This window comes from Nerophis lumbriciformis, linkage group LG02 (genome assembly GCF_033978685.3).
Source record: "Nerophis lumbriciformis linkage group LG02, RoL_Nlum_v2.1, whole genome shotgun sequence".
Lineage (NCBI taxonomy): Eukaryota > Metazoa > Chordata > Actinopteri > Syngnathiformes > Syngnathidae > Nerophis > Nerophis lumbriciformis.
In genome coordinates this window covers 7,225,001-7,252,692 of record NC_084549.2, presented here as the reverse complement: position 1 = coordinate 7,252,692, position 27,692 = coordinate 7,225,001, and the positions used below count along the sequence as shown (strand labels likewise).

The 27,692-nt window shown below is 40.1% G+C and overlaps 1 protein-coding gene across 1 annotated transcript in view; it reads left to right on the top strand.

Moving 5' to 3' along the window:
- Positions 1-27,692, top strand: part of LOC133580422 (protocadherin-15-like) — an 888,230-nt gene that overhangs the window by 836,775 nt on the left and 23,763 nt on the right. The window contains exons 32-34 of the mRNA XM_061934831.1: positions 4,706-4,924; positions 8,359-8,367; positions 8,724-8,843. Coding sequence (XP_061790815.1) covers positions 4,706-4,924; positions 8,359-8,367; positions 8,724-8,843 — 348 coding nt within the window. The remainder of the gene's footprint in view (positions 1-4,705; positions 4,925-8,358; positions 8,368-8,723; positions 8,844-27,692) is intronic.

Genomic DNA, 27,692 nt, shown 5'->3' with positions numbered 1-27,692 from the left:
TTCTCATATTATTTCTGTTTCTGTAATATTGCAATATTTCCTCATAAAATTATTACTTTTTTATGTAAAATTATTACTTTTTAATGCAAAATAGTGACATTTGTCATATAAAATTCTGACGTTTATTACAATATTGCCAATTTTTGTGTTGTTCTTGTAATATAGTGAAATTTTTCGGGTAAAATTATGACCTTTGTCATAATTTTACCAAGGGAAATTCCGATTATTATTGTATAAAAATAATAAATGTGTATATAGCGACATACTGTAATAACTTGAAGTAAATAATGAAGATTAAAAAACAATTACAAAGAAAAATCCCCCCACCCAAAAAAAAAAAAAGAACTAAAAGCAGTGTTTTTCTCACAATGTGTCGACTTTTTCCCTATAAAATTGGGAACAATTTCTCATATTATATCTGTTTCTGTAATATTGCAATATTTCCTCATAAAATTATTACTTTTTTATGTAAAATTATTACTTTTTAATGCAAAATAGTGAAATTTTTCATATAAAATTCTGACGTTTATTACAATATTGCCAATTTTTGTGTTGTTGTTGTAATATAGTGACATTTTTCATGTAAAATGATGACTTTTGTAATAATTTTGCCACGTAAAATTCTGATTACTATTGTATAAAAAAAAAAAATGTGTATATAGCGACATACTGTAATAACTTGAAGTAAATAATGACGATTAAAAAACAATTACAACCCTCCCAAAAAAAAACTAAATAAATGAACTAAAAGCAGTGTTTTTCTCACAATGTGTCGATTTTCCTCAAAAAATTGGGAACAATTTCTCATATTATTTCTGTTTCTGTAATATTGCAATATTTTCTCATAAAATTCTTACTTTTTTATGTAAAATTATTATTTTTTAATGCAAAATGGTGACATTTGTCTCATAAAATTCTTACTTTTATTACAATATTGCCAATTTTTGTGTTGTTCTTGTAATATACTGAAATTTTTCGGGTAAAATTATGACCTTTGTCATAATTTTACCAAGGGAAATTCCGATTATTATTGTATAAAAATAATAAATGTGTATATAGCGACATACTGTAATAACTTGAAGTAAATAATGAAGATTAAAAAACAATTACAAAGAAAAAAAACCCAAAATAAATAAATAACTAAAAGCAGTTTTTTTCTCACAATGTGTCGACTTTTTCCTTATAAAATTGGGAACAATTTCTCATATTATTTCTGTTTCTGTAATATTGCAATATTTTCTCATAAAATTATTACTTTTTTATGTAAAATTATTACTTTTTAATACAAAATGGTGACATTTGTCTTATAAAATTTTGACGTTTATTACAATATTGCCAATTTTTGTGTTGTTGTTGTAATATAGTGACATTTTTCATGTAAAATGATGACTTTTGTAATAATTTTGCCAAGTAAAATTCCGATTATAATTGTATAAAAATAATAAATGTGTATTTAGCGACATACTGTAATAACTTGAAGTAAATAATGAAGACTAAAAAACAATTACAAAGAAAAATCCCCCCACCCAAAAAAAAAAAAAAGAACTAAAAGCAGTCTTTTTCTCACAATGTGTCGACTTTTTCCTTATAAAATTGGGAACAATTCCTCATATTCTTTCTGATTCTGTAATATTGCAATATTTTCTCATAAAAAAATTACTTTTATATGTAAAATTATGACTTGTTGATGCAAAATGGTGACATTTGTCTTATAAAATTCCGAGTTTTATCACAATATTGCCAATTTTGTAAAATAGTGAATTTTTTTTAGGAAAATTGTGTCATAATTTTACCAAGTAAAATTCCGATTATTATATAATATTGCCAACATTTTAAAGATTTCTTATAAAATTGTGACTTTTGTCGAGTAAAATTACGACACTTTTCTTGTCTGTGTGCTGTGTGTTACCCAGTGTATCCTAGGGTAACAACGTTAATTTATGTTTGATGAAACATGATTATGTGCATGAGTGTATGTATGTATGTATATGTACGTGTATATGTACAATATGTGTATATGTATATGTATTTTTCAAATTGGACAAGCACAAGGAGAGCACAAGTGCTGGAAGATACAAGCGTCCCATCAGTCAGCACATAAGTCCTCGGTTTTTCTGTGTTTTTATTTGAAACAATTAGTGGTAGCATCAAACAGAAGGTTTGACATCAATATGTCAAGTAAATAAGTAACGGTAATACTTAAAATTATGTAAAAAATACTGTAACTATTCAATTGTTTCATGAATGTGCATGTTACTACTAGAGGTGGGTAGAGTACCCAAAAATTGTACTCAAGCTCAGAGAAAACCATCCATGTTCTACCACGTGTCTCTTTTTGTGGAGCCTATCCAAGCTGCACCCCCCCCCCCCCCAAACCCCCCACGAGTTAGCACCTTATCACAGAACAGGAATACAACAAACCTGGAAGCCCAACTGTCACATACGGCGTTTAGGATGAACAATGAACCCGCACTGAGTGTTAAGGGAACATAAAGGGAGCGTGAGTAGTGTTAGCAGCAGGTGGGGACACTAATCAATAAACAGAAACCGGTGTGTAAAAGTCAGTGCTCCCAGCAACAGGAAAGTAAGCAAGGAAGGAAAAGACATCAAACTAAACCTAGGAAAACTATAACCAACACAAAACAAGACATGTTTGGACAGTTTCCAGTTGTTTCTAATTACGGTTGCAGTTCAGGTAAATAAATGTGCGACTCATAATTCCAACTAGAAAACTGCTGTCTCCCAGACAAGAGATGAGTCAATAGCCGTAACAATCTACTCCTATGTGCTCACGTGTATAAGACAAGACAAACAACACTAATTGTTTCCCCTCCTGTGATGCTGTGTAACAATGGGTTATTGTTTCAAAACAGCTGTGGAACAACAGTAACAAAAAAAAATCAATTGTACATAAATCTGTTGTTGCTGCAGATCGTATATGATGCTGAGGTCATTATGTGCAATCTGTGGCGTTCTGCTCTTACACTTCAAAAACATCTCTGTTGTTGCAAAATAACCTGTTTTCACGTTTATTAGCGTTATTACTGCATGTGGACTCTGTCTAATCCAGACCTGGGCAGCTTTTCAATCTCAAATATTTTGTTTTAGATCTTTAAGATGGAAACTGTAGCTGTCATTATGATGTGCAGTGATGTTTTCAAATAAGTAGGGGGTAGCAGGGGGTGTATATTGTAGTGTCCAGGAAGAGTTAGTGCTGCAAGGGTTTCTGGGTATTTGTCCTGTTGTGTTTATGTTGTGTTACGGTGCGGATGTTCTCCCGAAATGTGTTTGTCATTCTTGTGTGGTGTGGGTTCACAGTGTGGCGCATATTTGTGACGGTGTTAAAGTTGTTTACGCGGCCACCCTCAGTGTGACCTGTATGGCTGTTGATCAAGTATGCCTTACATTCACTTGTGTGTGTGTGAAAAGCCGTAGGCATTAAGTGATCGGACGCAAAGGTTTATTGGCACTTTGTACTTCTCCCTACGTCGTTTTAAAAAGTCATACATTTTACTTTGAGAAACCGATACCGATCATTTCCGAGCCGATATCGATAATTTCCGATATTACATTTTAAAGCATTTATCGGCCGATATTATCGGACATCTCTAGTAGTTAGTATGAAAGTTGAAGAAGGTAAAATGTTACTTCAGCCATTGCCTGTGAAGTTAATAAAGGTTGAAAGTTCACATTGATATTATTCCTATTATTTTGCCATTAATTCATATTAACTGTATATTAAAAAGCAGACAAATAGCAGGCTGCAACGGATTGAACAAGTACATATAAAACAGCAAAAAGAAGTCTTGTACAACTTTACAGCAGTTAAAACTAGAGATGTCCGAAAAAGGCTTTTTCGCCGATATTCCGATATTGTCAAACTCTTAATTACCGATTCCGATATCAACCGATACCGATATATATGCATTAAACAATGTAACAATGTTTTCCAAAATAAATGGTTGGGGGGGGGAGGGTGTAGCGGGGGGTGTATATTGTAGTGTCCCGGAAGAGTTAGTGCTGCAAGGGTTTCTGGGTATTTGTTCTGTTGTGTTTATGTTGTGTTACGGTGCGGATGTTCTCCCGAAATGTGTTTGTCATTCTTGCTTGGTGTGGGTTCACAGTGTGGCGCATATTTGTAACAGTGTGACCTGTATGGCTGTTGATCAAGTATGCCTTGCATTCACTTGTGTGTGTGTGAAAAGCCGTAGGCATTAAGTGATTGGACGCAAAGGCAGTGCCTTTAAGGTTTATTGGCACTTTGTACTTCTCCCTACGTCGTTTTAAAAAGTCATACATTTTACTTTGAGAAACCGATACCAATCATTTCCGAGCCGATATCGATAATTTCCGATATTGGCATGAAGTACGCAGAGGTAAACAGAGTGTGACAGGGGTATGATGTCGCCAGACAGACAGCCTGGCAACTGGAAGCTTAAATAATAGTGACATGATTAAAGACAGGTGCGTGAGTCGTGAGGGCAGGTGAAAACTAATGGGTTGCTATGGTGACAAACAAGAGTGCACAATGAGTCCAAACGTGGAACAAGTGAAACTAATGAGTAACTATGGAAACAAGACAAGGGAGTGAAAAGCCAGAAACTAAAGAGTCCAATAACTAAACAAAACAAAACATGATTACACAGACATGACACAGGCCTGGTTTAATCCATAACGTTATCTTCTCCTGTGTGTTTGGGTTTAGATTCCTGGATGGGAACGTTCTGGAAATCAACAAGGAGTTCCAGCCCTACCTGGGCGAAGGCGGCCGAATCCTGGAGATCCGCTCGCCGGACATCGTGGCGAGCGTGAAGAAGGCGGCCCAAGCTGTGGGCTACACGGAGGGAGCTCTCCTGGCCCTGGCCATCATCATCATCCTCTGCTGCATCCCTGCCATCCTCATCGTCATGGTTACCTACAAGCAGTGAGTACCCCCCCCCCGTGATCACCATTCCAATAGCATCATTTCGGATGAAGCCCTTCTTCTCATTTATTGAGTGTGTCCGCGGCGCTCTCATCGGACATCTCCCACACGCGCTGGGAAAGCAAATTAATTAAAGCTCGTTTGTAACAAGCACCAGCAGTCAGTTGTGATCGTCATAGTGCATTTTAATGCCGCTTAATTATGTCAGCCCGAGACAAATACGCACAACAAACAGTCTGGCCCTGCTTTTCCTCTTCCGTCTGCACTCCAAGTGTGCACTGCACAAAGAACATTACGACATTTTGGTGATAAAAACCCAAGTCAGTTTGTTGATGAGTAATAACTCCTGTGGCAGGCAACAATATAGTGTTTACTGCATGCTGTAGCACAGGTGTCAAACTCCTTTTTATTGAGGGCCACATCACAATGATGACGGCCCTCAGAGGACCACTTATGGTATATGCATATAAATGGACTCGCTTCATGATAATAACAATATAATAACAATTACACTTACATATGTATAGTGTATACATATATATATATTTATACATATATATATATGTATACATATATATATATATATATACAGGTAAAAGCCAGTAAATTCGAATATTTTGAAAAACTTGATTTATTTCAGTAATTGCATTCAAAATGTGTAACTTGTACATTATATTTATTCATTGCACACAGACTGATGCATTCAAATGTTTATTTCATTTAATTTTGATGATTTGAAGTGGCAACAAATGAAAATCCAAAATTCCGTGTGTCACAAGATTAGAATATTACTTAAGGCTAATACAAAAAAGGGATTTTTAGAAATGTTGGCCAACTGAAAAGTATGAAAATGGAAAATATGAGCATGTACAATACTCAATACTTGGTTGGAGCTCCTTTTGCCTCAATTACTGCGTTAATGCGGCGTGGCATGGAGTCCATGAGTTTCTGGCACTGCTCGGGTGTTATGAGAGCCCAGGTTGCTCTGATAGTGGCCTTCAACTCTTCTGCGTTTTTGGGTCTGGCATTCTGCATCTTCCTTTTCACAATACCCCACAGATTTTCTATGGGGCTAAGGTCAGGGGAGTTGGCGGGCCAATTTAGAACAGAAATACCATGGTCCGTAAACCAGGCACGGGTAGATTTTGCGCTGTGTGCAGGCGCCAAGTCCTGTTGGAACTTGAAATCTCCATCTCCATAGAGCAGGTCAGCAGCAGGAAGCATGAAGTGCTCTAAAACTTGCTGGTAGACGGCTGCGTTGACCCTGGATCTCAGGAAACAGAGTGGACCGACACCAGCAGATGACATGGCACCCCAAACCATCACTGATGGTGGAAACTTTACACTAGACTTCAGGCAACGTGGATCCTGTGCCTCTCCTGTCTTCCTCCAGACTCTGGGACCTCGATTTCCAAAGGAAATGCAAAATTTGCATGGTTGGGTGATGGTTTGGGGTGCCATGTCATCTGCTGGTGTCGGTCCACTCTGTTTCCTGAGATCCAGGGTCAATATATATATATATATATATATATATATATATACATAGATATATATACATTTGGGTTCGTTTGCCATTTGGGCCAGAGTTTGACACCCATGCATTACACCCTTAATATAGTTTCCTTTTCTTTGTTGTACAGTACTCGGTTTTTTTTTCTCCTTTAAACTGAATGATGTTATTGCATTGTTTCAATTGCTAACTGTGTGAATATAAATATTGTATATGCATTTCATAATAATAACTTGAGATATCCAATTAGAGCAAGATAGTCAAAAGGTTTAGGCGCACTACAGTGACGTGCGGTGAGGTTGATGGCTGGTGAGGCACTGACTTCATCACAGTCAGATTTACAAACATATGAACCCTAAAGAGTATCTTATTCACCATTTGATTGGCAGCAGTTAACGGGTTATGTTTAAAAGCTCATACCAGCATTCTTCCCTGCTTGGCACTCAGCATCAAGGCTTGGAATTGGGGGTTAAATCACCAAAAATGATTCCCGGGCGCGGCACCGCTGCTGCCCACTGCTCCCCTCACCTCCAAGGGGGTGAACAAGGGGATGGGTCAAATGCAGACGACAAATTTCATTACACCTAGTGTGTGTGTGACAATCATTGGTACTTTAACTTAACTTTAACTTTACACATACAAACTGTAGCACACAAAAAAGCACATTTAATTAAAAAAAATGTTATTATGGTCTTACCTTTACTTATAAATGAAGTCCATGCGCCGCAACTAAAGCCCTCACTTAAACTTTCCACGTGCTACTATTTAAAAAAGTGTAACCGAGGGTTTATAAATGTCGCCTATACTGTATGAAACTACAAAATAACAAACACGGAGGCTCCAGTTTACACGAGGACCACTTTATTTACCTTCTTTCAAAAACCTCCGCTCCACTCCGTGTCATCACTTCCGCTCTTAGCGCCTTCAGAATAAGAGCTCAAGGCATATACTGTATAACAGCACATAACAGGAACTTAACATCACAAAGAGGAAAGCCCATGAAAATAGGTTACAAAAGTTATTTAATAAGAAGCCAAAAAGTGCAAAAACAATAATGTTCGTGTTGGAGGAGTTGTGAATTAGATACACCTGCAGTCTGCAGGTGTACCTAATGTTGTGGCCCCTGCAGTCATTCACAACTCCTCCAACACGAACATTATTGTTTTTGCACTTTTTGGCTTCTTATGAAATCACTTTTCTAAATAGATTCAATCTTGCACGTGGAAAGTTTAAGTGTGGGCTTTAGTTGATATAACAATTCTACGGCGGGGGTGCAGGAGGCGGGATTACTGGAGCCTCAGCCAGTGCGTCTTTTGCAGCCGTTTTATGATCGCTCAGCACAAGAAATACGTTACACACATACAGTTGTTGACAAAATACACTGTACATTATATACCTCAGCTAACTAAACTATGGAAATGTATAATATAGTTCATATAGCAATACAGTCTCACTGCACAGCAGGCCAGCAGTTAGCCGAGTCCGGAATCCATGTTGAGGCACTGAGTGACGTGCCTCAACTGGCTGCTGTTCACCGCACCGTCTCTTCTCAGTATTTGAACGGCAAATGGGAAAATTCAGCGATTTTGAATAAAAATAATCTAAAACTGGTGGAGTTAAATGGAAAATAACTTTATCGTATAATCACTGGATACTTATAACAATTTAATTCATTTTTTTTCTTTTTACATTTTTTTTCTTTCCATGATGGCAGGTGAGGCCCCGCCTCACCTGCCTCTAGTGACTGCATGTCACTGGCGCACTATTAAAAAGTGGGTTGCAGGGCTCCATCCATGTAATCCTACTGTCGTTCCCTCACTTTGAATTGGAGCTATGTTGTTAAAATTATTAACTGTGGTCTGTTTTTGTCTCCCTCTCCTCTCTCTCTCTCTCTCTCCGCTCCCATGGTCATTATCACCGCCAGGTTCAAAGAGTAAGTAATGACGCCTATGCAAGTTGCTTCATCACAGCGTGAGAGGTGCACTTTGTCTCGTCTTAATTATTCATTAGCTATGTATATGGGATGTACACATGTGTGTGTAATATTATATACGGGCCCATTCATCACGCCGGTTACCAGATGAATGTTTCATTATGGCAAAATAGCTTTTTTTTTTATCATGCGGGGGAAAGCTCATTAGATTTAAAGGGAAATCCAGTCTGTGTCAACCAGGCTTGCAGATTAGCGTTAATACCCTCTCACTTACTAATGTGATTTGAATATCCAATGTGTTAGCATTTATACTGATAACATTTTCTTGTGGATATAATGACCATCTCCGTACGCAGGCGGCAGGCGGAGTGCGCGAAAACGGCCAGGATTCAGATGGCGTTGCCACCGGGCGGCAAGGCGGCACCCACCGGCGCCGGAGGGGCCAACCTGTATGAAGAGCTCGGGGACAACAGCATGTGAGTCGGCCCTGGGCCCTGGTTTGGAATCAGTCCGATTCATTACGTGAGTCGTTTTCACCGAGGGCATACTTGCCAACCCTCCCGGATTTTCCGGGAGACTCCCGAAATTCAGCGCCTCTCCCGAAAACCTCCCGGGACAAATTTTCTCCCGAAAATCTCCCGAAATTCAGGCGGAGCTGGAGGGGGCGTGACCCGAGTCCGCTTTCCCACAATATAAACAACGTGCCTGCCCAATCATTATAACTGTAGAATGATCGAGGGCGAGTTCTTGATTTCTTATGTGGGTTTATTGTTAAGCAGTTTCATTAACGTCCTCCCAGCGCGGCAACAACACACAACAACAGCAGTCACGTTTTATTCTACCGTAAAGCAGTCCGTCTGCCGTAAACAGCAATGTTGTGACACTCTTAAACAGGACAATACTGCCATCTAGTGCATTAGATGAAAGCACTTTTGTGCGTGCCACACAGCAATGCGTCATCAGAGAGGGTGTTCAGCATGGTTAGAAAAATAGTGACAGAGAATAGAACAGGGATGGACAATTTCAAACCTTAACTCAACAATGAGTAGATGAGTGTTATGTGTGTGTATATGCGTAAATAAATGAACACTGAAATTCAAGTATTTATTATATATTTATTATATATTTATTATATATATATATATATATATATATATATATAATAAAAGAAATATATATTTATATCTAGAATTCACTAAAAGTCAAGTATTTCTTATATATATATATATATATATATATATATATATATATATATATATATGAAATACTTGTATTTCTTATATATAAATACAAGTATTTCTTATATATATATATATATATATATATATATATATATATATATATATATATATATATATATATATATATATATATATATATATATTAGAGATGCGCGGATAGGCAATTATTTCATCCGCAACCGCATCAGAAAGTCGTCAACCATCCGCAATCCACCCGATCTAACATTTGATCAGAACCGCATCCGCCCGCCATCCGCCCGTTGTTATATATCTAATATAGACGATGCAAGGCATTAGTGAGGTTATAAAGCTTTTGCCTGTTAAAGAAAGGAGACTGATCCAATGCAGCACAGACATTCGCGTGCCACGCTGTCACGACCCAGACGCACACCAGTGCGCTGAGCGCACCTCCAAGCGCGTCTCGCTGCCGGCGACGGCCGGGTATGAGCCCGACGCTCCAGCGCCATCCATTTTCAGGGCTAGTTGATTCGGCAGGTGGGTTGTTACACACTCCTTAGCGGGTTCCAACTTCCATGGCCACCGTCCTGCTGTCTATATCAACCAGGGTGAGCCCCACCCCTTTCGTGAGCGCACTGCGCGCGGAGTGACCCCTGTTACGCGCCCCCGGCAACAGGGGTGGCGGGCAGGTAAGCTGCGCGGGCGGAGCGCGCGGAGTGACCCCTGTTGCGAGCCCCCGGCCACGGGGGTGGCGGGCAGGTAAGCTGCTTACCTGCTGCGCGTGACGCCGGCTGCGGCGAAGGCGGACGAGGCGGGGTGTCGGTGCGGTGGGCGCGGTGGTGACCCTGGACGTGCGTCGGGCCCTTCTCGCGGATCGCCTCAGCTACGGCTCCCGGTGGGGCCCCCCCGGCGAGGCGTCCCTTCTCCGCTCCGTAAAAGTGTCCATCTCTTTTTTTTTTCTTCTGTTGTGGCATATGCAGCAGGTGCCTGCTCGTTTTTCGTATGTGGGTAACAACATTTAACTATGTATATATATTTCCGAATTGGTTTAACTGCCACCCGCCTGAATCTATTTAAAATCTAATTTTTTAAAATAATTTGAACCACCCGACCCGACCCGACCCGCGGATAAAATCTAATTTTTTTTAATTTCATCCGCCCGATCCGCGGATAATCCGCGGACTCCGCGGTTGTGCCCGCAAACCACGCATCTCTAATATATATATATATATGAAATACTTGACTTGGTGAATTCTAGCTGTAAATATACTCCTCCCCTCTTAACCACGCCCCCACCTCCCGAAATCGGAGGTCTCAAGGTTGGCAAGTATGACCGAGGGCCACATCGCAGTTATGTTTGGGCCAGTGAATACTATTATTACACCATTTTTCTATGCATTTTATTAGTAGATTTTTTAAAACAAAAAGATGGTAAATTGCAATAATTTCACCTCAAAATGTAGTGTATATATATTACTGTAAATGCAAAAAAACAGTACTGCTGTTTTTATGGTAAAAAAAAAAAAAGAAAAAAGGATAGGATAGGTCTTTATTGTCATTGCACAAGTACAACGAAACTATGTTTTCAGCACAAACCTGTTCAAGATTAGACAAACAAACAGTGTGCAGGGTTACAGAACAGGAACGCTGATGGGTCGCCCCCGTAAAAGATGGGAAAAAGGTCAAACGCTGGGGAAGAAGATGAGTAAAAAAATACAATCTGGACTGGGCTCCTAAGGGGGCCCAGTCTGGAGTGGGAAAAAAAAAACCTCCATGCCATGTTACATACAATCACGACAACTCGCAACAGATGTGGGGGGAGTTGGGTCCCTGGAGGTCGACTGCTGCTATAAAGCTTTGCCAGCCGTCCATCACCCCGAAAGGGAATCAAGCGGTGGTGAAGGCGTGGGGTGGGGCTGGGGGGGGTGGGGGGGTGTATATCCCAATTGTCTTGGGTGTGCTGATGCAGTGTCCATAGGCCTGGGGCCGTTCCGCATGCAAGCAAAAGTTCGACTCCGGGTGTCGTTGAGGATGGAGGGAGGTCAAAAGCGTCCAATGTTTTCAGCACAGCCTGCTCCTGCGTCAAGGCCATTCGAGGGAGTCAAATCGTAGATTAGGATTTTAGTTTTTCCATGAGCAGACATTACAATGGCTTGTCTGTTCTATTCGTTCATGCTGGCCCCCTCATATCCAATTTTTCCCTTTCAACCAGCTTTTCCATGATGTGATCCATCTTGCGATTCAGTTCAGAATGGTGGTGTTGTGATGGCATCACAACAGTAAAAATGAAATGTGTCCTCTTCACTTTCTCCCATATTACGATGTGGAACATATTAAATGCACACATTTTTTTGTTTTTGGCAGTGACTTCCTCATCACGCACGGAAAAGCATCTGATTGGCTCTCGTGCATAATTAACCACCACCTCTCTCTCAATGTGATTGGAGATATTCCAAATCTGTTTCACGCATCTCCAAGACGAAATTAAATATGATTGGATTTGATTTCTGTCGCCGTTATCCTCTCATATCTAACAGTTACTTGTGTTATCGTCTTAGTCAACGTGGCTTTGTTTTGATTAAATGTCATCTTATTTTTTTCAAAACCCCAATAAAATAAACACCTTCCATCCCAAGGTGGGCATGGCCATAACTGTGCTAGTAGAGCTTGATGGCTATCTTTCTATAAAGTTAAAGATAAAGTACCAATGAATGTCACACACACACGAGGTGTGGCGAAATTATTCTCTGCATTTGACCCATCAGCCCCTGGGAGGTGAGGGGAGCAGTGGGCAGAGAGTAAGTTTTGGTGGTTTAACCCCCAATTCCTACCCTTGATGCTGATTGCCAAACAGGGAGGTAATGGGTCCCATTTTTATAGTCTTTGGTATGACTCGGCCGGGGTTTGAACTCACGACCTACCCATCTCAGGGCGGACACTCTTTGATTTAACTGTCTATTTAGCAAGTTAGATTGTTAGCTTGCTTGTTAAATACCTTGAATCAGAGAGAGCTGTATCCAAAGAGTATAAAGATACCGTGTCTGGGATTGGTACAAAGTTTCCAGTCATGTCAACAACACTCCTTTGCCCTGCTTGTTTGTTAGAGAGTTTATCGAAAAGATCTCTTTTATTTTGCTTGGTGCCTCCCGTGGTTGTTTCATCCTTTGTCTGGAGGCTTAAGTTGCGTTAGGACCCAATCTGTCCTTGTTCGACCACAAAATCAAGAAAGCGCCGCTTGACTCTGCACTTTATGAGCTGGCGCCACTTTCGGTCTGCCAGGCATTACAATGACTGCATAGAGACAGCGACAGATAATGGAAACTCGCGATCTTGGCGCGTCGCCACTGACTGTCACCATGCGCCTTAGGGCTACATCACCTTTGAGTTACTTCATGTGGCAACCAACACAGCGACTTCACGCTTATTGATTTAAATGACATTTCTGGCATCTCTCCCTGGGTCGTCTTACCATCTGTCTGTGTTTTCTGTCCTTGCCATCATTTCTTGTCCTCGTCTTTCTGGATTCAGACTGCAGTAAGTAACCACAGAATGTAGCACTCACAAATCCTTAAATCACGGGAGCCTTCAGTCCTCTTTTTGCTCTTAGTGTAGATTTTAGATGCTTCTGATCAGTACTTTTCCCACGTAGTCTAATGAAGTCACCTGTGCCTTGTCCTATCCTCATACCATGCAGAGTCTTAGGCAAGGCGAAGGCTTCATCCAAGCCAATTACCCGCGAGCACATGCCATTTATTCCAGGCTAAACCACGGTGTTAAGCATGGGTTGCAAAAACAGGGGTCGTTGCAAAACGAGATATGTTGAGGTAGTAAAGAACCGTTGACGTAGGCGATACGGCGGACCCCGGAGCGTCAAAGTTATCAGTTCCGGTTAAGATTCTAAAATAACTTACGGTTGTGTAAATGCCTCTTTTGGATAAAAGTTTGTATTTACTTGTATTGTACAAAAAAAACCATGAAATATACTTCGAAAACATTTTTTGGAGGCAAAGGAGGTCGTCTGATACTGTTTATTTCCTAGTTTTATGTACCTTTTGACACATTTTCCTTTTGACGTTTTTAGGACAAATTCCAAGAAACCATTGAAGTTCCAAGAGTCTTTGATTGATTGATTGAAACTTTTATTAGTAGATTATATTCCGTACAATTGACCACTAAATGGTAAGACCCCAATAAGTTTTTCAACTTGGGTAAGTCGGGGTCCACGTTAATCAATTCAAGGTATTATAATTATTAAATTCCAGTTCCCAGCAGATGATTGGTATTAGGTCAACCTAAAAAATGTAAAATAATAATAAATAAGATCTTGCACAGTTGTTTTCCGCCTTTTTTCACAAACTACCACCCAATTACCCGCGAGCACATGCCACTTATTCCAGGCTAAACCGGGGTGTTGAGCATGGGTTGCAAAAACAGCGGTCATTGCAAAACGAGATATGTTGAGGTAGTAAAGAACCGTTGACGTAGGCGATACGGTGGACCTCGGGGCGTCAAAGTTATCAGTTCCGGTTAAGATTCTAAAATAACGTACGGTTGTGTAAATGCCTCTTTTGGATAAAAGTTTGTATTTACTTGTATTGTACAACAAAAACATGAAATAGACTTCGAAAAACACATATTTGGAGGCAAGGGAGGTCGTCTGTTAATGTTTATTTCCTAGTTTTATGTACTTTTTGACACATTTTCCTTTTGACGTTTTTAGGACAAATTCCAAGAAACCATTGAAGTTCCAAGAGTCTTTGATTGATTGATTGAAACTTTTATTAGTAGATTATATTCCGTACAATTGACCACTAAATGGTAAGACCCAAATAAGTTTTTCAACTTGGGTAAGTCGCGGTCCACGTTAATCAATTCAAGGTATTATAATTATTAAATTCCAGTTCCCAGTAGATGATTGGTATTAGGTCAACCTAAAAAAATGTAAAATAATAATAAATAAGATCTTGCACAGTTGTTTTCCAACTTTTTTCACAAACTACCACCCAATTACCCGCGAGCACATGCCACTTATTCCAGGCTAAACCACGGTGTTAAGCATGGGTTGCAAAACGAGATATGTTGAGGTAGTAAAGAACCGTTGATGTAGGCGATACGGTGGACCCCGGGGCGTCAAAGTTATCAGTTCCGGTTAAGATTCTAAAAGAACTTACGGTTGTGTAAATGCCTCTTTTGGATAAAAGTTTGTATTTACTTGTATTGTACAAACAAAAACCATGAAATATACTTCGAAAACATTTTTTGGAGGCAAGGGAGGTCGTCTGATACTGTTTATTTCCTAGTTTTATGTACTTTTTGACACATTTTCCTTTTGACGTTTTTAGGACAAATTCCAAGAAACCATTTAAGTTCCAAGGGTCTTTGATTGATTGATTGAAACTTTTATTAGTCGATTGCACAGTACAGTACATATTCCGTACAATTGACCTCTAAATGGTAAGACCCAAATAAGTTTTTCAACTTGTTTAAGTGGGGTCCACGTTAATCAATTCAAGGTATTATAATTATTAAGTTCCAGTTCCCAGTAGATGATTGGTATTAGGTCAACCTAAAAACTGTAAAATAATAATAATTAAGATCTTGCACAGTTGTTTTCCGACTTTTTTCACAAACTACCACCCAATTACCTGCGAGCACATGCCACTTATTCAAAAAAAAACATGAAATAGACTTCGAAAAACACATATTTGGAGGCAAGGGAGGTCGTCTGATACCGTTTATTTCCTAGTTTTATGTACTTTTCGACACATTTTCCTTTTGACGTTTTTAGGACAAATTCCAAGAAACCATTTAAGTTCCAAGAGTCTTTGATTGATTGATTGAAACTTTTATTAGTAGATTGTACAGTACATATTCCGTACAATTGACCACTAAATGGTAAGACCCAAATAAGTTTTTCAACTTGGGTAAGTCGGGGTCCACGTTAATCAATTCAAGGTATTATAATTATTAAATTCCAGTTCCCAGTAGATGATTGGTATTAGGTCAACCTAAAAAATGTAAAATAATAATAAATAAGATCTCGCACAGTTGTTTTCGAAAATCTCCAAGTAACACTTATTGACCAACACTGAAATATAGTTTGAGAATCACTGATCGAGCAAAGCCGTAAGGCTTTAGCATATAGTTCAGTGGTTCTTAACCTTGTTGGAGGTACCGAACCCCACCACTTTCATATGGGCATTCCCCGAACCCTTTATCGTGAAAAATAAAATTAGTTTTTTTTCAAATTTAAGACAAAGTTGGTGCACAAAATGAACCGTGCATAAAACATCACTTTGTTCAAAGAACAAAACCAACACAGTGCATGAACTCACAACAAATTACACACCCGCAAATCAGATGGAAAATTAGAGGGAACATTGTTTGGGGGTATCCATAATACGCCGATAGGGAGAAGTTTGTATTTACACGATGAGTCGGGTGTGTCTTGACCTCCGCGGCGGAGGCTCCACCGAACCCCTGAGGCCGACTCACCGAACCCCCAGGGTTCGCTCGAACCCAGGTTAAGAACTACTGATATAGTTAATTGTTATGACGATTGCCTTATGTGAAGTAAAAACATATTTTAGTTCTATGACACAAACAAAATAGGAGTACACTTTTTGTTGAAAACCGATTTGAAGACACGTTAGATCATCTGATTTCAAGTCGACGCACCTCGCCTTACGACATTTCTGACATATGTTCCTTGAAGTTTGCATCACCTTTTATAAGTACCCTCTGCGGAGTAAATGCTTGTTTTTAGTTCTGTCATAAACATGAATTATTCAATACACTTTGAAAGGTACAGATGTGGAGGCAAGGGGCTTCATTTATTACCATGTCGGTCTTGACATCGTTCTTTGCCTCGCATTTCGACGTCAAAACATTTGAGTTCCAAGCGTCTCTTCTCCGTATTATAATTCCACTTTAGGTTCGAGCGCTCAGTTGAAGGATCGGTATGAAAATTTAACGATTTTAAGAATTATTCAAAACCGCTTCTTACATTATTTAGCAACTTCAATAGCATTTGAGTTGTAAACGCTGCTGGTAATTGGTATTAGTAAAAATGGTCTCTAGAAACCTTCAAACCAAACCAAGACTTTTTCCATCTCTCTTTTGTTTTAGATCCCTTAGAACCTCACTTTTACTTGTTTTCAAGTCTTTATTTTTTCTTCACCTCCACCTTTTCTGGAACAGGGCTAAAAAGTCTGTCATTGAGGAGGTCGACCACCAAAGGAATCTTAGTACCTTTGCCTGTCGCGCACTTGCCGCTCACAGCAACGGAGCTCTGCATGTCAACTTGCCGAAGTCGGAAAGCAACGTGACCTACCTCTCCGACCGCAACCCGCTAACCACGCACAACCCTGTCTACAGAGACAACAGTCTTCGAGGAAGCCCTCCTGAAAAACGCTTCTCCTTCTCTCTGCCTCACTCCGAATGGCCAGGGTGCGCCTGGACGATGCCGGCTCGCATTCATGCGGAGAGTTACGAGGCACCTCGGAGGCAAGCCCTCATGGACCCGGCTGATTGGGAGGTGCAGATTCTCCGGGCGACCATGAGAGAATCGAAAAGTTCAGAAGTTCTCCCCTTGAGTGGCAGGTCCGAGACAAGACTGTCAGTCCGTGAGCAAGCGAGGCACTTTGAGCAGCAGGCCTTCATGCAGAACACCCAAGGCTCACTATCCCCAATACTTGTCAGGGATCAAGATGGCACTGATGTGCTGGAAGTGACCTCAAATACTCTCCTTTCCATCATGGACTACCCTTCCTCTTTTGGCAGGGACTTACCCCCAAATATCATCATCACCCAGGGAGATGAGTCCTGGCCCGTACCCAGCCAGAGGTCGACTCCCCCTGTCCTTAAGAAATTCGGCTCTAGCATCTCCAACTACATGACAGTGCAGCCATGCCAGATCCACGTGGAGATCATACCAGACCCGCCAGAGAACCCGCCGCCCCCTCTTCCAGAGCGTCAGCCCTCTTCGCCCTCGTCATCCTCCAGCCCCGATCCGCCTTCATTTTCACCTTCACCCCCTAACATCCCTAAATTTAACCATCAAGCCTCTCCTCCACCTTCCCCTCCCAATGAACCAGTCTTCCCCCCACCTCCTCCGCCCCTCCCTCCGCCCTCACCCCCTATCAACCAGATCCGCCCGGTCGGCCAGTTTGTCCCGACCTCTTTGCCGCCAGTGTCCTCGCTCCGCCCCGTTTCCGAACGCAAGCTCCACTCTCCCCCCGTCACACCGCGGACCGACAGCGGCAGGAAGGAGCTGAAAGGGATCCTCAGAAACCTCCAGAATCTGGCCGACATAGAGCGGTCCGTTGCCAACCTGTACAGCCAAGTGGACAGAAACTGCAAGGTGCCCAGGTTTAAGAAGAAGCCACAAGTGACTGAGTGGTCGGAGGGTGCTAACACATTGCAAGACTCTGATCTCAGCGGTGAGCGGTGCACGCCAAAGCCCGACACTGCGGTCCAAATCAGCTCAGGCGTGAAGTCTGCTGAAATCACTGAAAGCGGCGAGGACGTGGCGGCGGAGGTGCACAGCTCAAATGCTGATGAGCTCAGCGAGCCGTCTTCCTCTCAAACCACAGTGTTCTGACTTCCACTCTGTCTTTCTTCTCATTATCCACGTTTTTACATCTCCGTTCTTTGGTTTTTCTTCACAGTTTCAGTTTCCTGAATTTTGCACAGCTGGTAGTTTTGCCACATTATGCTTTGGTTTTGATTGTGTAGATTTCTAAGAGACAGTGTTTTTTTTTACCCGCAATGTTGTCTTGAAAGCCGCCATCTGCCAAAAAGAAAGTGTACTCAGCGTTACTGCATTGATTGTACTATGTGCTTATAGGCCTGCTTTGCATTATAAAAGTGTCGAACCGTCGTGTTGCATTTATTTCTGTTACTGGCGCTACAGGAGACACAAAAGTTTCCAATGATCTTGTCATTTTGCAGGAGACCTGTAGTCATTTTGTGCTCCGTTGCTTGGATTTACATGACGTCACCTTCGGCTCATTAGATATGCGTGGTGGGTACTAAGCGCCATTTAGTCTTTCTCGAAGAAAAATGCCCTACCGCGTTTTTTTCGGCTGTATAAACCGTTGGAGTCGCGAAAAGAACAAACGTTTCTTCAGAGTTCTTCGAAAGGTAATCAAAGGCGGAAGAGTGCAAGATTTTACGAAACGGCGACGAGAAACGGGAGCAGAGTCGAAGAACTTACAAGTTTACAGTGTTCACTTCGTTAAAGGTTTGTTTGAAGAAGTCATGTGAGGGAATACAAGCAATAGGAACTCTGGCCATTGGAAGCTTCTAGAACCTTCTAGTTGTAAGACAGGGGAAACTGTTTAAATGTAGATGAATACTGCCTATTCCACTTCAGCTCATATATCCAGTCTGTGCGTAAGAATACAGTCCTGGGAAAACAAACAAGTTCCAAGGTTTCATTTTTAAACCAAAAAAACAATACAAACCAAAAATTAGAGCAGTGACAATTTACTGTTTAGCATTTCCCAAAAATAGCGTTAATCGAATTCAGGGTGACCAAAATTCAATGGTCAAATCAACCATTGATTAAACGTTGTCAAAAAGCATGTTATTTTAACGGAATAATGTTGTAAAATATTGGTTGGAAAATGACTAAAATTCAATGGTCAAATCAACGTCAGAACCCAACATTGATTACACGTCAACAAAAAGCATGTTATTTTAACGTAATGATGTTGTAAAATATTGGTTGGAAAATTACCAAAATTCAATGGTCAAATCAACTTCAGAAACCAACATTGATTAAACGTCGTCAAAAAGCATGTTGTTTCAACGTTGTATTTGTGTTTTTAAATAATGGTTGGAAAATGACCAAAACTCAATGGTCAAATCAACGTCATTACCCAACATTGATCAAACGTCGTCAAAAACATTGTATTTATGTTGTAAAATATTGGTTGAAAAATGACCAAAATTCAATGGTCAAATCAACATCAGAACCTGACATTGATTAAACGTCATCAAAAAGTATGTTGTTTTAACGTAATAATGTTGTAAAATATTGGTTGGAAAATGACCAAAATTCAATGGTCAAATCAACGTCAGAACCCAACATTGATTAAACGTTGTCAAAAAGCATGTTGTTTCAACGTTGTATTTGTGTTTTTAAATATTGGTTGGGAAATGACCAAAATTCAATGGTTGAATCAACGTCATTACCCAACATTGATTAAACTTCGTCAAAAAGCATGTTGTTTCAATGTTGTATTTGTGTTTTTAAATAATGGTTGGAAAATGACCAAAATTCAATGGTCAAATCAACATCATTACCCAACATTGATTAAAAGTCATCAAAAAGCATGTTGTTTCAACGTTGTATTTATGTTGTAAAATATTGGTTGTAAAATGACCAAAATTAAATGGTCAAATCAACATCATTACCCAACATTGATTAAACGTCAAAAACATTGTATTTATGTTGTAAAATATTGGTTGTAAAATGACCAAAATTAAATGGTCAAATCAACATCATTACCCAACATTGATTAAACGTCAAAAACATTGTATTTATGTTGTAAAATATTGGTTGGAAAATGACCAAAATTCAATGGTCAAATCAACGTCAGAACCCAACATTGATTAAACGTCATCAAAAAGCATGTTGTTTCAATGTTGTATTTGTGTTTTTAAATAATGGTTGGAAAATGACCAAAATTCAATGGTCAAATCAACATCATTACCCAACATTGATTAAAAGTCATCAAAAAGCATGTTGTTTCAACGTTGTATTTATGTTGTAAAATATTGGTTGTAAAATGACCAAAATTAAATGGTCAAATCAACATCATTACCCAACATTGATTAAACGTCAAAAACATTGTATTTATGTTGTAAAATATTGGTTGGAAAATGACCAAAATTCAATGGTCAAATCAACGTCAGAACCCAACATTGATTAAACGTCGTCAAAAAGCATGTTGTTTCAATGTTGTATTTGTGTTTTTAAATAATGGTTGGAAAATGACCAAAATTCAATGGTCAAATCAACATCATTACCCAACATTGATTAAAAGTCATCAAAAAGCATGTTGTTTCAACGTTGTATTTATGTTGTAAAATATTGGTTGTAAAATGACCAAAATTAAATGGTCAAATCAACATCATTACCCAACATTGATTAAACGTCAAAAACATTGTATTTATGTTGTAAAATATTGGTTGGAAAATGACCAAAATTCAATGGTCAAATCAACGTCAGAACCCAACATTGATTAAACGTTGTCAAAAACCATGTTATTTTAATGTAATAGTGTTGTAAAATATTGGTTGGAAAATGACCAAAATTCAATGGTCAAATCAACGTCAGAACCCAACATTGAATAAACGTCGTCAGAAACATTGTATTTATGTTGTAAAATATTGGTTGGAAAATGACCAAAATTCAATGGTCAAATCAACGTCAGAACCCAACATTGATTAAACATCGTCAAAAAGAATGTTATTTTAACGTAACAATGTTGTAGAATATTGGTTGGAAAATGACCAAAATTCAATGGTCAAATCAACGTCAGAACCCAACATTGATTAAACATCGTCAAAAACATTGTATTTATGTTGTAAAATATTGGTTGGAAAATGACCAAAAGTCAATGGTCAAATCAACGTCAGAACCCAACATTGATTAAACGTTGTCAAAAAGCATGTTATTTTAACGTAATAATGTTGTAAAATATTGGTTGGAAAATGACCAAAATTCAACGGTCAAATCAACATCAGAACCCAACATTGATTAAACGTCGTCAAAAACGTGGGGCGTGGTCTTTCTGGACTCACTTCCTCTCCGAACTCAGTGTGTAAACGATCAATGAGTCCACACAAAGCTAAGAGCCAGAGAGTCAAGGAATACACGGCGCACTTACCGATGTGTCCGAGGAGGGGGACTTTAAACGCTGGTTTAGTGTGGCTGAAACTGGGCTTAGGCTGAATAATTCTTCATTTAAGGGGCTTAATTTAGTCAAATGTTCACCCTTGTGTGTGCAACAGTTCCGGAGCAGAAAAGTTATCTTCCAGAACAAGACTCCCATGGGTTGTCTTTTAATGTCTTTAGGTGACTGTTGACCCCCAAGCAGACTGTGTTACCTTGCACCAAGAAAGACTTTGTATTTCACCAAATTGCAGTTGCCGATACGATCATGCTTCCCCCGAATGAGGCCACCTCTGGAGGCTCTGTCAATGCACGTGTCTGCAGAGATGCTGCCAGCTTGATAAAGTAGTCACTGTGAAGTTGTTGAAAAGCCTAATTACACAACCAATCAATCCCTGAGCAGAGTCAGAGTGGGACTGTGGAGTACAGTTACCTTCTCCCTTCTTACTTGACCCCCCATGTGTTCCATTTATCTACTTCCCTCTCTCCCACACAGATAGTCCCTTCCAATCCTCGGCCCCTTCTTGTTAATCTCCTGATGGCCTACCTCTTTCACTTGCAGCCCCACTGCAGGCTTTTCACTCCCAGCAGGACCCCGGTGTGCAGAGTCGTGTTGTTGTCATGACGTGTTCCACGACAATCAAGTGTGTAATGTTCTATATTATCGATGGAACATTTTGTCATAATGGGGGGCGTCACAGCTTGCTGCGAAGTTTGTTCTCCCGGGATGCAAACAGACTTTTCCGGACAAGTGTAGCAGGTAGGAACATATTTATAAATCTAACTACAAAATAGCAGGCAAAAACTCTCTAAACTGTGGCATGAAATAAACAAGACTTACGTAAAGGGTTGCGTGACAATAGCGTGAAGCAAACAACTAGCATAAACTATAGCATAGCAAGAAACAAACTAACATAACTAACTAACATGAACTATGGCATGGAACAACTATGAAACTGTGGCATGAAACAACTAACATGAACTATGGCATGGAACAACTATGAAACTATGGCATGAAACAACTAACATGAACTATGGCATGGAACAACTATGAAACTGTGGCATGAAACATCTAACATGAACTATGGCATGGAGCAACTATGAAACTGTGGCATGAAACAACTAACATGAACTATGGCATGGAACAACTATGAAACTGTGGCATGAAACCAATAACTAGCATAACTATAGAATCGGACCTGAAACGAGCAATGACGCCAAGCCGACTGACTGGCAAAGGCGGTTTAAATAGTCTCTTGGAACATATTTATTAATCTAACTACAAAATAAAAGGCAAAAACTCTCTAAACTGTGGCATGAAATAAACAAGACTTACGTAGAGGGTTGCGTGACAATAGCGTGAAGCAAACAACGAGCATAAACTATAGCATAGCAAGAAACAAACAACTAACATAACTATGGCATGGAACAACTATGAAATTATGGCATGAAACAACTAACATGAACTATGGCATGGAACAACTATGAAACTGTGGCATGAAACATCTAACATGAACTATGGCATGGAACAACTATGAAACTGTGGCATGAAACCAATAACTAGCATAACTATAGAATCAGACCTGAAACGAGCAATGACGCCAGGCCGACTGACTGGCAAAGGCGGTTTAAATAGTCTCTTGGAACATATTTGTTAATCTAACTACAAAATAACAGGCAAAAACGCTCTAAACTGTGGCATGAAATAAACAAGACTTACGTCGAGGGTTGCGGGACAATAGCGTGAAGCAAACAACTAGCATAAACTATAGCATAGCAAGAAACAAACAACTAACATAACTATGGCATGGAACAACTATGAAACTGTGGCATGGAACAACTATGAAACTGTGGCATGAAACATCTAACATGAACTATGGCATGGAACAACTATGAAACTGGCATGAAACAACTAACATGAACTATGGCATGGAACAACTATGAAATTGTGGCATGAAACCAGTAACATGAACTATGGCATGGAACAACTATGAAACTGTGGCATGAAACAACTAACATGAACTATGGCATGGAACAACTATGAAACTGTGGCATGAAACCAATAACTAGCATAACTATAGAATCGGACCTGAAACGAGCAATGACGCCAAGCCGACTGACTGGCAAAGGCGGTTTAAATAGTCTCTTGGAACATATTTGTTAATCTAACTACAAAATAACAGGCAAAAACTCTAAACTGTGGCATGAAATAAACAAGACTTACGTAGAAGGTTGCGTGACAATAGCGTGAAGCAAACAACGAGCATAAACTATAGCATAACAAGAAACAAACAACTAACATAACTATGGCATGGAACAACTATGAAATTATGGCATGAAACAACTAACATGAACTATGGCATGGAACAACTATGAAACTGTGGCATGAAACAACTAACATGAACTATGGCATGGAGCAACTATGAAACTGTGGCATGAAACAACTAACATGAACTATGGCATGGAACAACTATGAAACTGTGGCATGAAACCAATAACTAGCATAACTATAGAATCAGACCTGAAACGAGCAATGACGCCAAGCCGACTGACTGGCAAAGGCGGTTTAAATAGTCTCTTGGAACATATTTATTAATCTAACTACAAAATAAAAGACAAAAACTCTCTAAACTGTGGCATGAAATAAACAAGACTTACGTAGAGGGTTGCGTGACAATAGCATGAAGCAAACAACTAGCATAAACTATAGCATAGCAAGAAACAAACAACAAACATAACTATGGCATGGAACAACTATGAAACTGTGGCATGAAACATCTAACATGAACTATGGCATGGAACAACTATGAAACTGTGGCATGAAACAACTAACATGAACTATGCTTATGGAACAACTATGAAATTGTGGCATGAAACCAGTAACATGAACTATGGCATGGAACAACTATGAAACTGTGGCATGAAACAACTAACATGAACTATGGCATGGAACAACTATGAAATTATGGCATGAAACAACTAACATGAACTATGGCATGGAACAACTATGAAATTGTGGCATGAAACAACTAACATGAACTATGGCATGGAACAACGATGAAACTGTGGCATGAAACAACTAACATGAACTATGGCATGGAACAACTATGAAACTGTGGCATGAAGCCAATAACTAGCATAACTATAGAATCAGACCTGAAACGAGCAATGACGCCAGGCCGACTGACTGGCAAAGGCGATTTAAATAGTCTCTTGATTAGAGCCAGGTGAGCGTCCGAACACCAGCGGCAGGTGAAAATCATATGCCACCATGGCAACCAAAACAAACAAGAGTGCACAAAAAACAGGAACACGGCACGCTGTTTGTATGGAGGGAAAGTGGACGTGACGACAGGTTGTAGAGGACGCTAAAGGCAGTGCCTTTAAGGCACGCCCGTAATATTGTTGTCCGGGTGGAACTCGGAAGAAATTCGGGAGAATGGTTGCCCCGGGAGATTTTCGGGAGGGACACTGAAATTCGGGAGTCTCCCGGGAAAATCGGGAGGGTTGGCATGTATGCCCACCGTGCGTTTAAGAGCGCACTACTGTGTTTAGATGGAGACAAGTGTGGACAATATTGGAGACAGACGCACTTCTCCCCACACTAAAAGTATACAGCGAAGGAAAAGTGTGTGAAAAGCTGTAGATATTATGTGATTGGGCCGGCACGCAAAGGCATTTTAAAATAGTCTCTTAATTAGAGCCAGGTGAGCGTCCGAACACCAGCGGCAGGTGAAAATCATATGCCACCATGGCAACCAAAACGAACAAGAGTGCACAAAAAACAGGAACTATGGAGTTAAACTAACAGAACATAACGAAAACATGATAGGGACCACGGATCATGACACATTTAAAGTTATGGTGTTGTTTACTTGAGTCATATTGCAGTATACACATATCTCTTATGTGTGACTGCCATCTACTGGTCACACTTACCATTACTCCATGTACCAAATAAAATAGATTTGAAGTCGATATCCACAACAATAATTATTCTGTACATTAGGCGCACCGGGTTATAAGGCGCGCTGTCGATCGGGGTCCGGGGTTTTGGGGTAGCGGCGGGTGTATATTGTAGTGTCCCGGAAGAGTTAGTGCTGCAAGGGGTTCTGGGTATTTGTTCTGTTGTGTTTACGTTGTGTTACGGTGCGGATGTTCTCCCGAAATGTGTTTGTCATTCTTGTTTGGTGTGGGTTCACAGTGTGGCGCATATTTGTAACAGTGTTAAAGTTGTTTATACGGCCACCCTCAGTGTGACCTGTATGGCTGTTGTCCAAGTATGCCTTGCATTCACTCGTGTGTAGGGATGATGTTTGATAAGAAATTATCGAGTTCGAGCCCATTATCGAATCCTCTTATCGAACCGATTCCTTATCGATTCTCTTATCTAATACAGATAGGTTGTTGTATATGGGAAAAAAAACACAATATTTGGTTTAACAAAAGCTCACTTTTATTTAATAAGAAAAAAATAAAATAAATAAATAAATATTGACTGTTACCCCCCTAAAAAAAAAAATATATATATATATATATATATATATATATGTATGTGTGGGGGGAAAAAATCACAAGACTATTTCATCTCTACTGGCCTGTTTCATGAGGGGGGGTTCCCTCAATCATCAGGAGATTTTAATGGGAGCATTCACATACCATGGATTATATAGGGCACAGAGTGGGTGGGTACAGGCTGGTGTAGGGGCGTGGTGATTGGCTCATGTGTTACCTAGGAGGTGTTTCCGTCTGTGGCGGCATGCTGTTACAATTTCGCTGCGCTTGTTGAGGGATGACAGGTCTGGACGGTAAATAATAAACAGTTTTTCTTTCAAGCATAGGTTGCATCTTTTATTACCACTATTGTAAGGTGTGCTGGATGCAAGAATTTGCCATGTTATTGAATATTCAACATTATTGTCTTTGATGTCCCAAATGTGTTTGCTGAGTTCTGTGGTATTCCGCAGGTTTTGGTTCCTGAAAGAAGCCTTGTGATTGTTCCATCTGGTTTTGAACTCTCCCTCAGTTAATCCTACATATGTGTCGGATGTGTTAATGTCCTTGCGTGTTACCTTAGATTGGTAGACAACTGATGTTTGTAAGCACCCCCCGTTGAGAGGGCAATCAGGTTTCTTTCGACAGTTGCAACCTTTGTTGGTTTTGGAGTCGCTCTGTCCGGGGGCCGACGGCTCATTTGCAATTGTTTTGTTGTGGTTTGAGATGATTTGTCGTATATATATATATATATATATATATATATATATATATATATATATATTGACTGTTGTTACGCAAAGTATATTAAGTGGGATTTTTGTTGTTTATACGGCCACCCTCGGTGTGACCTGTATGGCTGTTGACCAAGTATGCCTTGCATTCACGTATGTGTGTGTTTAACAGCTGCATATATTATGTGACTGGGCCGGCACGCTGTTTGTTTGGAGGAAAAGCGGACGTGACGACAGGTTGTAGAGGACGCTGAAGGCTGTGCCTTTAAGGCACGCCCCCAATATTGTTGTCCGGGTGGAACTCGGGAGAAATTCGGGAGAATGGTTGCCCCGGGAGATTTTCGGGAGGGGCACTGAAATTCGGGAGTCTCCCGGGCTAATCGGGAGGGTTGGCAAGTATGCCCACCGTGCGTTTTTAGATCGCACTGCTGTGTTTAGATGGAGACAGGTGTGGACAATATTGGAGACGGACGCACTTCTCCCCACACTAAAAGTATACAGCGAAGGAAAAGTGTGTGAAAAGCCGTAGATATTATGTGATTGGGCCGGCACGCAAAGGCAGTGCCTTTAAGGTTTATTGGCGTTCTGTACTTCTCCCTACAGCGGCGTTTTAAAAAGTCATACATTTTACTTTGTGAAACCGATACCGATAATTTCCGATATGACATTTTAAAGCATTTATCATCTCTACTTGTAATGAATGCACTGCAGCCTTTTGATGGAGTTGAGGATTTACTTCAAAACACTAAAAAGGCGCATCTGTCAAAAGGACGCAGCACAGAACGTGATAGCCAATGACACTTTTATTAACTCTGTATGAATTATAATTCTCGCCTGAATCCCCATGCTATTTTAATATCTGCTTTGTAGACGGTTTTTTTTTCTTCTTTTTCTTCAAAATGCCAATCACCCCCATGCGGCGTCTTTGCAACGTGCATGTCGTGTCGCATGGGAGGCCCCTGCTAAGACCAGATAAAGGGAGCCACACCAAAT